The 13784-nt window shown below is 37.7% G+C and overlaps 2 protein-coding genes across 4 annotated transcripts in view; both read right to left on the bottom strand.

Moving 5' to 3' along the window:
* Nucleotides 1–13784, bottom strand: part of LOC108137122 — a 75735-nt gene that overhangs the window by 31338 nt on the left and 30613 nt on the right. For 2 of the 3 annotated variants that reach the window (XM_017258656.2, XM_017258655.2), the window contains exon 2: nucleotides 10697–10743. The gene's annotated coding sequence lies outside the window, so the exon portion shown is untranslated. Of the gene's footprint in view, nucleotides 1–1587; nucleotides 1607–10696; nucleotides 10744–13784 lie in introns of those variants that run through there. The other variant, XM_017258658.1, reaches the window with a different exon arrangement.
* On the bottom strand, nucleotides 3832–5204 carry LOC108137123. Its single transcript, XM_041708353.1, has one exon. It carries the CDS (start codon nucleotides 5010–5012, stop codon nucleotides 4083–4085), a length of 930 nt encoding a protein of 309 aa, XP_041564287.1. The 5' UTR covers nucleotides 5013–5204; the 3' UTR covers nucleotides 3832–4082.

The raw sequence follows: 13784 nt of genomic DNA, 5'->3' as shown, positions 1-13784 counted from the left end.
TCTTTGTTAACATAACTCAGACACCATTATTCAACACTGAAAATATTTATTTTAATAAATTAAATGCAGTTTGGCGCATACAAACGAGCGCATCAACATGCATATTTCATATATCACAAAAAGGATGAGCCGGCAGCAGGAGTTGTTGCTGTACCACACATTTTTATAAACTACCCAGCTGAAGTGAGTACTCCTCGCCACCCGAACTCATGCATATAGAAATTATATGGAAAAAGGCGAACATAAATTACTTTTATATTTTGTCGCTATTTTTATATTGCCAACACTTGTGCGGAAATTGCGCGATGAAACGACGCTGCCCAGGAGCGGAATAAAATGGAAATGGGGCCCCGCAAGAAAATTGCCAGCCCCAGTGCAGTTTTGTAGCCAAAGGTGATGCGCGCCCCCCTTTTTTCCCCGCCCCCACTTTTCCAGCGTCTTTTCCCTTTTTACTGAATAAATACAGCTTTATGTGGAGTTTGCGATATTTACGCGTTTGTGTATGTATGCTTCAACGAATGCAACGAATATAGCAGTTAAAAAAAAGACATGAAAGATTTTTTAAGCCGACCAATCTAATACGTTTAAAATTTAATAAGATAAATTACATTTTTTTGGCATAAACGGATATTTTTACGATGTTTAATATGCATAGTATAGTTTAATACTTTTTAATTTTATAACGCAATTTAAGCTTGCCGTGTATAAATAAAAATATTTTTTAAAGAGGTACTTCGTTATGTTAAGTTTTCTTCATTTTTAATGTTCTAGATCTATTGATTTCATTGTATTAAAAAACTTTCAACTATTTTAAATTTTGAGTCAATTATAAACCAATTTACTAAAGTTTTTTTTCATTTCCTACCACACACAATTATTACTGTTCATATTATATTTAAGTAACACATATTTAGAAAGAGTATCATTGCAGAGAGCGCAAAGAAACAAAGAACAGAATTAACAAAATGATATTTCTTGTTCTTTAAACTCGCCGCTGGCCAATGAGAGTAATTTTTTGTGTTGCCGTTACTTTGGTTCCTTTTTGCTCCGTCTGTTTCAGACATTAAATTTATGTTATGTTGATTTCACTCTTGACAAATACGCCAGATAGAAAAAGCGAGAGCTGGGAATTGAAATGGTCAGAGAAAAGGGAAACGCTGGACATGATTTAGATGGCTAATTTTGGCAAATGCAACTAAGAATGGCCATAAAGCCAACAGAGGAAGTCACTCACAACACAAATGGAAGAGTTGCAGCTAAAGACAAAGCACTCCCGAGAGTAAAAATACAAAGAAAAATATCTACATATATATCAAGGAAATCACTCAAGGGCACTGAGAAAAAAAAAAAAGTAAGTATCAAAATTTCATTTTTAGGGATATTTTTTTTCTGACAAATGCAATATCTTTTCAAGTGAGTTTAATTAATAACTATTTAGTCTTGGAACTTATCAAAGTTTTCTTTAGCTCCTGAGGTGCGAATCAAAGTAGCCACAAAAGAAAAAAGACATTTATTATTTCATTTGGGCAAAATCAATAAATTGTTTTTTGAGGCAAACATAAAATAAAGCAAAAGCATAAAACTCACAGCATTTATCCGAAAAGTTGGCCGTGCGAACAGGAAATGCGCATTAAAATAACACTGTGTATCCAAATTACAGCAAACCATATTCCCAACCTTTGGCAAAAAATGTTTGGGGACCAGACACAACAAAAAATGGAATTAAATTGGAATGTAAAACAATTTCCCAATGAAAACACTTGCGCTTCAGTTGTTTCGTACTGTTGCCATTTGCACTATAACAACGTCCATTTGTTGGGTAAAATTTAGTGGTGCACAGCAAAAAATTCAAAGAAAAGAATTAACAGAAAAGGGAAAGAGCGAAAATGTAAGCTTTAAGCTGGGATTAAAGCAACGATAATGAGAGCGCTCTCTCTGATCTTCTTAAAGCTCTCTTTCGTTTTCTTATCTCTCCTTCTCTCTCAATTCTTCCTCTTTATTCTCATCCATTGGAAAGCAATTGCGGCGTCACTGCATTAGAAAATCTATTTAAGCAAATTTCGCCGCCTTTCGATTTCTTAAATGTGTAAATAATTATTAATTAAATGGTAAGATAAGATGTCCGGGCAGTGCAATAAGTTTCGTTTGATATTTCGCGATTTTAAAGTGTTTTTTTTACGAGGTAAATTATGTACATATATGTGTTTCACCGCCGCCCTTGCGAAAGTATGTATGTATGTGTGCTTATAATTGCTACTTATTGCGTTTTGAGTAAAAATTTAAATATTTACCTTACTTAAGACAAATGAATACCAAACAAGAGAACAAGTAAATAACTAAAAGTTCTGTTACTATATAGTGTGCTCATTTTTTATTATAACAAAATAAGAAAGTTAAAAGATTCTTAGAAAATTTAATTTTTTATATTAGATAACATTTATTATATTCTTGATTTATTGAGATCTGCATGTCTCTGAGGTCATAAAACAAATTTATGTATGTACATACATTCTCCTGTACACGAGTTTAGTTGTCATTGGTACAGAACATTTTACGGACTTTTTCTCCAACCTTTATAATTAAATGTATGTATGTGTATGTATATGTATGTATGTTTGTATGGGTCTTTCGCATTTAGCATTCCTAGCAGGCAAATGAACTCACTTGAATAATCGTCACTCTGGGAGTTATCTCGCACTTTAAATACGTTGGCGAATTTTAATGAAAACGTCCTTTCAACGCAAGATAAATTATTCAAAAGTTTTCCACTGCCGCAGAGCAGAAGATTTTCACCGTCTCTTTTATTGTTGTTGTATTTTTGTTGTTCTTGTCGCCCAACATTTTCGCATTTTATTTGTGCTGCCAGCCATTCTTATTTTTCACCTTTCCGAGTCCGGTTGTTCATTTTTTTCTTTTTTTTTCTTTATTTTTTTTTTTAATTTTTTTGCATTGTTTGTTGGGCATTTCAGTTGCAGGCAACTCTGGACAGTCCGTTCCCCTTTTCTCACCCTTTCCGCCCACTTCCTGGCTTGCTTGTTTTGTTTGCCGGCCTTCTTTCAAGTGCGAAAAACTCTCGGATGAGATTCATTCAGTGATTTTCGCTATCGCTGTCTCGTTCTCCGCGGCTATCGCGCACTCTTTCCACCGGCTGTCAGTTTGACTGGAATAGTCGCCACTTTACTTTTATCACCTATTTTTTTTTCGGCAGGTACTGTACTTTTCTCATCTTTGTTTTGTTTTGTTGCAATTCTGTTGCAAATCGGGTTTAATTGTATTTCATTTGCAAATTGATTTCTCAAGCCTTACAATGTTCTTAATTAGTTTTGTACTACTTTACAATTTAAATTTAATATTTTCATTGAGTGCCCACAAGAGTTTGACATAAATTTTATGCTGAAAATTTCTGAGCCTTTACTTCTTAAACATTGCCGTATTTTATTTGCTTGCAAAAATTAAATTTGATTTAATTTCAATAGATATACATATATTCTCTGAAGTTTTTTTGCTACCACCAGGTAAAAAAAAAAGTGCGATGAATTAACGCTTTTGCGAACACCTTTGTCTGTTATCCGTTTTAAGCTGAAATCTTCATACGTTAAATAACACGGATGGCATGAAACCTCCTGCTGGGTGCAACGTGCGATGACAACCGCAATGGCTTTCGGTTGCCCTTACCTCTCTAAAAAATCGTCGCCAAAACTCCCACTTTATCGCACACGCAGACTTTCCACAGGATTTGACCATTTTTATGTGGCGACTACCAAAACGAAACTGGAATTTAAATAATGCCAATGAAAACAACGAAAGCATTTTTGCTCGCTTATAATCTTATACGGTATGTTACCTATATGTGGGTCATTTACTGGTAGACAAAAAAAAAAAAAAAATACAGGCAAGAAAAGAATTTAGAATTTGTTTGGTGAAATTTGGGATTAGTTGAGATGCAAATGTAAAGCAAACATAACTTTAGATTTTTAAGCAATGACTTTTTCAAAATTCAGTGTTGATTGATTCTTCAGAGATTCTTTTCCTGGTCTAATGAGGGCCTACCTTTAGTAAATTGGCCCTGTAACTTCCCAACTCTAGATGTGTTGCAGTGGAACTGCTAGCTTGGGATTTGACAGGGGTTTTCGGTTGAGGGGCAGTTTTTTATTGGCTTTCCGATTCAGTCCAACTTTTATACGCGGCATACTGGTTTCGGCACTATTAAATGTCTCAAGCAAATGTGGTGGGCTAGACGTCTTCATGAATTTGTCACCGGGCTTCTCATTAACGATCAATTCCAGTTGGATGCCCGGCTTACCACCGGCCTTGGTTAGCTCCATTGCTTCTTTATTCCGGATCAACATGTAATTCGAGCTGCTTGCCAGATCACTGGGATTCTGCGAACGAGCAAAGTTTCTTGTCTTTCGGACAACGCTGCGCGATTGCATGTATAAACTATCGAAGATGGTCAGTGTGTAGTAAATGTGTCTTCCGAAGACCGGAGCAACCATCCAAATCACATAGATAGTGGCATCTGTTTCGTTTATATCCTCCAGTTCGTCAGCGGTTTCGTTGTCCTTCAGAAGTGAGTGCCATGTGGTTTTGCAGATCATAAGGGTCAGAACTAAATGGTGTTCAAAGCAATGTTTATGGTTCAAAAGCCCTTCATTGGCATAGCTTAAAAGCCTGCGCCCTGGCAGAGATCGGGTGTTATTCTCGATGCCGCCATATAGGAGTATTGCCAAGGCCTTGGGAACTCCTTTCTGGTAATTCAGCGGGTCAAAGGTCAGACGTATGAAATGATTGTCATAGATGGTGGACACCATCGTATGGACATCATGAGAGTGATGATTAAGAAGGTGGACCATCAGACTTGTGGGAAAGTGCCACTGTTCGCAATGGCCCACAGGACACTTTCCCGGCGCCCAGGATAAGAGACTCATATGCTCCCAAAAACGAAGCGATTTCTTCTCTCTTTCCTGTTTATTCCGTTTGCTGCCTTTTTCCTTTGCCTTAGAATCACACATTTTTTTTTTTTTTTTTTACAAATTTTAATAAAATATTCAAATGTTGAAAAAAATACGTGTCTGTGTATTGGCTTCCAAAAAACAACTGACAGGGGGTTTCAAAACACCCAGGCAAGCCAATCGGTCAAGGACTGACAGCCCTTAACTGGCCCACTTGGCCAGCAGAAAGTGACCATACAATCTCCGATGGTTCCCCAATCGATAAGAAAAAGCAAGGAAAGCTGGAAAACTATCTCGTTCCCAGAGTTGAACTAACGAGCAGCAAACAACTTTTTCTTCACTTTTTTCGGTGGAAAAAGTGTCGGTAAAACAGGGTGGCACTGCCACACCGTCATATGTATATCCGAGTATTTTTGATTAAGCATTCCCCAGATACGAATTAAATCAATAACTTTATAGCTGACCAAAAAACAAATTGAATCTAAAAGTTGCGGGGCCATAAAACAAAGGTTCAAACTTTTTAGACAATGGGCCTTACTGATCGACTTGTGGTTACCCAAGAATATTGTTTATTTTTTAAGTTCGAAAAAAGCTTATTTGGCTTGTTCTTGTTCTATCCAAAACAAGAAAATGGATTTGATATATCGAACGATTTTGTTAAATCAAACTTTTAATGTTCAGAAATAAAAAAGGATGACAATGTTTAAAAGAAAGAAACAACAAATGTTGTTTCTAAGATTTAACTAAGTTAAATTTATGTTTTCCGTGGTAATCCCAGTGCGAATCCACCGAAAACTAGGGATTACATAGCTCCCATAAAAAGGTTTCTTACTGCCCCCCTCAATAAGCGTAATGAAACGTAATTTGAATGGCTCTTAAGTGGCTTTCGGGTCAGATGAGTGTGTGCTTGCAGGTGGAATATATGTATGTATACAAATATCTGGCAAAAGCGAAATGCTTGTATGTATAATACGTATGTGAGTCCGGGGCCAATTGTGTGAAAACTGAGCTGCCCACTGGCCAAAATGAACTGCTCCACCGCACCGAAAACCCGGAGTGGGGGGCGCAAGACAGAGAAGTGGGTGTGGCCGGCAAGAAGTAAAGGCAAAGTCGTCTCCGATTTATGGCCCGGATAATGCAGGCGACTTACGAGCGTTAAAATTATGCAGCCACTGCATTAAAAAGCGCTGAAAGTGTTGCACGACAAATGGCCCGGGAGCTGGCCAAAAACCCCGAGGCATTAAACGTCGAACAGATGGCATCAATTTGTACCGAAAAATCGAGCAAACTGTAAAAGAAGTTGATGAAAATCCTGGGGAAAAGCGAAAGAAAAGAAAGCCACAGGGTGGAAATCGGCGTCAAGAGAAGGCTTAAATCGGAAAAATCAGCTTTAACTCTTTTAGGGTAAAAGTACTTCGATGGCTGGGAAAGATATATTAATTTTAAATAAGTAGAATATTTTGTAAAATATCGGTTTTTGGTATACGCTCTTCCTGGGCAATAATACACAATATTAATAAACCCGTCTATTGAAAAAAAAAAGACTCGCCTAAAACTTCTCATGAAATATTTACCTAATTTCCGAACCCTAATAAATCCAAATTGATTGGGAACATGTTATAAGTAATTTGGTTAAAAGAACCTAATTTCGGGCTTCTGAGGCCAGTAAGCTTATATCGAACAATTACTTAGTGGGCATCCAGCATCCATTTCACTCGAATACTTTGGCCATGAATAAGCCGAACACTCAAACACTCACTTGACACTCGCACTCACACTCGAACTCGCACTCGCTATCGAATAGAAACGGGTAAACAACAAATGGCCGAAATGCGATGTTGCCTATCCCCATCTCGCTCTCTCCTTTGGCAGGACAGACGGACGGGCAGGGATACGGATATGGACAAGAATACGGACATGGACTACGGTCCGGATCCGGATCGACCCATTCCGGCCATGTTGTAATGTAATGTAATGTAATGTAATGCGCGTGCTGCCAGCTGAAATAAAGAAAATGAAGCGTCACTCGCAACGGGGTCGCAGGGGGTCAAAGTTGAGTTCGTTTAAGGGATGGGGCGGGGCACGGAGGCGTGGCAGGGTCAGACAGGATGTTGGCAACAAAAGCCAAAAGTGGCATCGCGTAAAAATAAAACAACAAGGGGCGGCTCTTCAGCGGAACATTCGAAGCCCAAGAATCGAAGGCATCGATGGTTTGGTAATATTGGTGAGGTCAGTGAGTTTTTCCCCTTTCCCCTTACCCTTACCCTTACTCTTCCACTGGGAAAAATTCCCCGGCACTTTTCCGCACACATGTGTGTGTACGAATACAAGTGCAGTTGTGTGAATGCGAGTGCACTTGTGTTGTGTGCGTATGTGTGCCCAACACGCTCAGTATTTTATGGTGTCGCTTACAGAAAATGGGAGCCAAGCAAACAGATACGAGAATCGAAACGAGCATAAGTAGTACACGGTTAGAAATTACAGTCCGCAGTTTCGAAAAAAGAATTGCCATTTTCTCCGCCTTGACACACTTTTCGGTTTTCAAGACCTTAAACATTTCAAATTTAGTAAGATCATTTGACGAAGAATACAAAATAGAATATAACTGTATAATTAAAATAATATAAATTTTTTCACCGTGTAGCTGGCAGTTGAGCGACGTGGATAGAACGCCTCGAATTACCCAGACTACGAAATTAATATGGAAATCAACTGAATATGGAAAACGAAGCCAAGTAAAGTGCAACTAGAGACGAGGGCTAGGATAGACTCTACTAGAAATAATAACATAACATCCCCTTAAATGCAAAATGTTTATAATGTTTATATATTTATAAAACCAGAAATAAACTAATACACACCAGGAACCTATACTATACGCAAACTATACTATGACAAAGAAAACATTTTTGTAGGAATAGCTAAATTGTGTTGGTCTTGAGTAGGTACATCGGACTTGAACTTATTTACATAGAATCTATTGTATTTTATTTTCTGGCTTATCTTTAAAGCTCGTGTCACGAACTCATATTCAGAAAAAGAGAATATTCAGCTGAGAGTTTTGGAACATCATGGGGGTTATATTCTACTTTTTTTTTTTTGTGGTTGTGTTGGAAAAGGAAGACCTCGCCTTCGGTCAATTGAAACGGTTCAGAGGGCGTTTGGCCTGCGGTCTTTAGCTCACACTCTTTTGCTCCGCTTTCACCGCTTTCTTTGTTACCTCTTTTCGCTTGCACTCCTTTTATACACGATTTTTCCCCTCGCTTTTTTTTTTTTCTTCATCGACGCGGCCATATAAATTTCACTCTGGCAAATGGTTTTTATTGGCAGCCAGCAACTGAAGGCTCAAAAAGGTTAAATTTGGAAAATTGGTACGTGATTGGATTCAAAGCGCAAAATAAGTGCGTCAGTGGGTTTTCCACCGCCCCTCGGCCTCTTTTCACTTATGGGAATGAAAACATACTTTTTCTTTTTCGTTTATTTTTTTTTTTTTTGGCATGCTACTCGCCACGATTTGTAATAGGAATGTGTTTTTTATATATTTCTGTGGTCGAGTTGTGTGTGAAACTGGAACTTCTGCCAGGCCACGATGATGATGATGGCAGGCATCCAATATATGTATACATATGGCGGCCATATCTGTTTGCTGGCATATACAGACAACCCATAAGTTTAAGTATTTGTGGTCTTGTGTTTGATTGCCGGCCATAAAACGGTCATTTGTTTGTTGGCCAGTTTGTGACTGTGAACCGAAACCAAAACCAAAATCCAAGCGAACTGAACTGGTCCGAACTAAACTGAACTGAACTGTCAGCTAATAACTGGCCATTGGGTTTTTGTTCACTCCACCGTTCCAACATGGCGTATGAGTAATATTTGAATAGCTCCACCCCAAAAGTTGGAAATGCGGTGTGTCAGCAACAGATGGGATACTGAAACCGAAACTGTAGTTATAATAACATTATTTACAGTCATGGGCCAAACAGCTAACTGAACTAAGACTGTATTCAAAATACAAAGCATTGAATTGAATAAACTCAAATTAAATGATGCGTAAACATATATATGTAAACTTATAAGCCCTGTTTTATTTCCCAAGCTTCCTTAAGTCTATACCTTGAACGTTGGCTTAATAGAAGTTATTTACCTAAAAGCGAACAAGGTTACAAAATATGCAAGCGAACTAAAATTGTTAAAATATTTGCCAAAAATCCTGACCAGTCCATCAATCGGGGGATAAGCTCAAAATCCTCTCGAAAAATTACCATGGCCATTATGGCGGAATTTATATACGCACTGAACTGAACCGATAATCGGACTTACGTCGGCTTTGACCGTAGTCATTTGTCCGGAATTGATAAACACCGTACAAATAAAAACAGAAACTCATTGCCCATCGATGATTCATTTCACTTACCAATCAATATAATACGACGAACAATTTTATTGTTTTTAATTAAAAAGTCATCGCAATATTGTTGCTGGTGGCATTTCCATAAACTTATTTATGCCAGAAATGTTCGCATATATATGTTGCGCTTATGGCACATGACAATTTACAGATTTATCTGCCACAATTTCCCTGCCTTTATTTTGTAACTGTTGTTGTCATAATTAATTGGCATTTATTATGCGCTACAAAAACACAAAGCAAAACACAAAAAACAAAAAACCAGTCAGGAAATTTGTGAGTCCTGAATTATGGTAACGGAGATCTGGCCATGTTTTCCATTACCATCGAGGTTGATGGCTTTTAATCACTTAATTGCAGCTAATTAGAACCGCAAATTCAATGAGCGTTGCTGACAATATCGGTTTCGGTTTCTCTTTCGGTTTTCAAATCAATTCAGTGAAGGACTTGCGCATCTCTATTTAGATGGTTGCATCATGAATCATATTCTCAAGTGCCATGAGCCACTTTCCCCGGGCACATCATTAAATCACAGCCAGAGTTCAGAAATGCATTTCATTTGAAAATCATGACCCAGCCAACAAGAACAACCACTACCTGGCACTCTCGACATTACAAATTACAAGTTGCTGGCTGTCAGAGGGAAAATCGTGGAGGGAAAAGGTTTCAGGGGTCAGGGGTCAGAAAAAAAAATATGGCAAACTTTGACGAGTCAAGTTAGGGCAGACAACTCCGCGGAACCATCGTTCTAAGCATATTAAAAAAGTTGTACAAGATTTATAAAAATAAATATACAGAAAAAATTATTACATTAAATAAATGGATTCACATCTGATAAGAAATATTAACAGGCTTAGCACTATTACTACTACATTTTAATTGTAGAATATAATTAATAATGTATTCCAGTCTATAACAAATATCTTGAAAACAACAACAACAAAGTTTTGTTTTAATATATGTTTATAATCTAAATTAAACTTATATTTTATTTAACTCAAAGTTTATGTCACCTCAAGATGAGGGTATAAAAGTAACTGCTTAAGTAATCGCGTTTTGAGTGGGAAACCAGGGAATAAGGGGTGTCGTTCTCTGTTAAGGGGGCCTCTTCAATCCACAATGTCAGCCATTTATCATTCGCCAGAGCTCAGCTTACTGGTCAACAGACTGACTGACTGATTGACTGACTGAATAACTGGCAGTTGAATGAGGGCAAGAGCCAAACCAAATTTGGCGTTATGAACTCTATACAAAATAAGTGAGTTGAGCCATGGGGTGGATGGTGTCTTTTATCGTGCATTTTTCACCCATAGAAAATATATATCTTACTTACCCAAAGTGAGTCGACTAAAATCGTTACTTTAGATCCAAGTATAAGTTCTGTAAAGATAAAGGGATACAACAATTTTAAGTAAATATTGTTTTTTTGAAGTAGAAACATTTGTCACATTTTTTTTTATTTTGTTCTCAATTTCCTTAAAAACATATTTCTTTGAATATCACTTTCTTTGTCTTTGTCTTAGAAGCATTAATTCTTTTTAAGCTGTTGGTGGTATTTTTCTCTTTTTGTTTTAATTGTACATTATTCTCGGGCTTTGTCGGTGGCGAATTACATTTTGTTTGCTTGCCATTCGCTGATTAATTAAAGCGCCATAGCAATGCATAAATTACAGTTAAGTAACGCCTGGCCAGCTGGTCAAAAGCAGCTGACACTGTTCTAAAACACTGAGAGAAATGGGGTGGTGGGAAGGCCTGGGGAAATTGAGAAGGGCAAATTTGCAACCGAATCCGATCGAATCAATATTCTTGTTCATTTTCCGACCGTTGGTTCAGCTCTCCTAACCCATTTACACTGGAAGATATTACAATAACTTTACAATTAAAAAGATTTGTTACCATACCATACTAAAATCACTTAAAATACAAATTAATAAAATTATTTTATGGAAAAAAAATCAAATCGTTAAATTATCAGTAGAAATAATCAATGATTTTAATATATTTCCAGTTGTGTTTCCACGTGTTGTATAAAATATCAGATTACATATATCTAAAATCAATTCGTTTCATTATCACTAGAAAAAAATTAATGATTTTAATATGTTTCATTGTTGGTTAGGAATTGAAATATATTTAAATCTTTATGTTTTAGGAATTCAGTTATCATTTCGAAAAACTGTAAATAAAATAAACCTTTCTCTGCAATCTGTCTTCTAGTTTCACCTTATTCCTCCCAGTGCACCATCAATTATAATTTACTGAACGATGCGTGCGAGTCTGTTTTTTCCGCTTCATATGGTTCAGGGGTCAATTTATTGGATGCATTCAGCCATTGGGCTCATTACGGACCCTCTAAAATGCATTTCCATCACTCTTCATCTGACTGTTTGACATTGTTAGGAGTGGAAGCTGGCCGCCAGAGCATGTACGTGCCACCACAGACCTGAAATTTCCGTTTTCTGGTCTCCTAAATTGTAATTGAATGTGCTGGGAAATCGGTTGACATTAATGCCATGTTTGAGCCAGGCACTTCCTGTCTTTTGTGAAGCAATCGGCCAAAGGTGTTTATCTAAAATTCGGTAGTTTGGCATAAGGAGAGAATTTCATCTTTGTTGCGGCATGTTGCCACTTTGAACTCGCTTTAGATGCCTTTTGTGGCTCTTAGTCTGCTAATTAACTGCAAATTGCTTTTGCCTTTCAGTCGAAATCCCCGTGGCCAAAAGAAGACCAAAAAAAAAAAAAACACTGAAGTGTTCAATTTCGTTTGAACTGGCCTTTTTGTGGTCCCCCCTTAAATCGGTTGCCATGACAATTTCAAATTAAAATCAAATTTTGTGGCACAACATATTTTTATATCCGCTTCTGTGGTCGATTAGAAAAAATAGAAATATTCCACTGATTGCCGATTGCCGATAGCCGATTGCCTGTTGCTGATCAATTAAATCTAATGACATGTGATGGCTGTTGTTTTTCTGCCAGTTTCACTTAGTTTTAATTGCTGTTCGTTTGGCCAGAAATCATTGGATATAGTTGGTATTGTTTTGCTTTGTTTTGTTAACATTGCTGCAGGTGTAATATCAATTGCATTGTTTAGTTTTTTAGTTTTTTTTTTTGCTCATGTTCCCGTTGTTTTCTTTTCTGTTTTTGCTTGTGAGACAAGTTCCATTGACATTTCTCAAGTACATTATTTCCCTTTTTAAGCTGAGTTTTGCTAATTAATATTGTTGTAACATTTTAATACAATTGATGTTGTAATTTCAAGGAATTATTATCTCAATTTGTGTTTTCTTTCAAATTTCGCTGTTCTTGCTAATGATTTGTAAATGTTTCTAAGTCTTTTCTCGGCCTTTAATGCCACAAAATTAATAACCTCCAGTTTTGTGGCTGCTTGCCGTTAGAACTTCACTCAGTACTGGACCCATTAAAGTCTTAATAGATTAAATAAATAAATAACTGAGGAGGTCTGCAATTCCATTACCTCGAAACGAAGGGAATGCTAAAGAGAATGGAATGCGAGTGCGAATGGTATTTGAAAGGCAGTCCATGTACGTACATTGTGCTCGTACATAACTCAAATAGAAATTCAAAACTCGGGCAAAAGTCGAAAACTGAGAAATTTGCATACAAAAGTATCTGATGCCGGGGAAAATTCTTTGACTTCAGCATCCTTTTGGGCCACTGAATGCATGCCAAGCTGAAGGCAAAAGAATAGTAAACGATAGCGTTTTATTTTCTTTTTCTTTATTTTTTTTTTTTGTGTTCCTAAGTGGGGTAGTCCAGTCCAATACCCCATCCCTTCCAAAGTCCTATTTTTCTCTACTCTTTTTACACCCCTTATATCAGCCCATCGTTGGCCCATAACAATTGCAGCTGGCAAAAGATGAAGGCAAGTCTGGAATACTATTAAATACACAAGGGAAGCCACTTTTAACCCAAATCTGCGGGCATGAAAGCCAGCCCACCGGCTGGGGTAAGGGTTAAGGGGTTAAAGGTTATGGGTAAGGGGTCGGCGGACGGGGGACGGGGGACGGGGCTTAAGGGAGCAGTGCCCAGAGGAGTCAGTGGAATCGGTGGCATCAGTGGAACCAGCGGACCAGGCCACACATGAGCACAAATAATGCAGCGATGTTTGGTGGCCACGTGGAGCCTTGCCAAAGGGGCAATCGTGGGTTAACTTCGGGCTGTGTTTGCTGTCGGGTGTTAAGGCGAGGGGAGTGCCATGCCGTGCCGTGCGCAGGGTTAAAGTCAGCAGTTACTGGCAGCAGCGACACTTTTCCGACTCTGGCAGCCAGGCAGGCGTCATCTAAGCACCACATTGATATGAATGCTACGTACTGTAGTTCAGAAACTCGGGGAAAATTACCAAAAAAGAGATTAGACATCAGTTACTTAAAAAAATTTAGTGGCGGTGTTTTTTTTTA

The sequence above is a fragment of the Drosophila elegans genome, unplaced genomic scaffold, assembly GCF_018152505.1.
Source record: "Drosophila elegans isolate 14027-0461.03 unplaced genomic scaffold, ASM1815250v1 contig_149, whole genome shotgun sequence".
Lineage (NCBI taxonomy): Eukaryota > Metazoa > Arthropoda > Insecta > Diptera > Drosophilidae > Drosophila > Drosophila elegans.
Note: the sequence above shows the minus strand (reverse complement) of the source record. Positions and strands in the feature narration are given on the sequence as shown.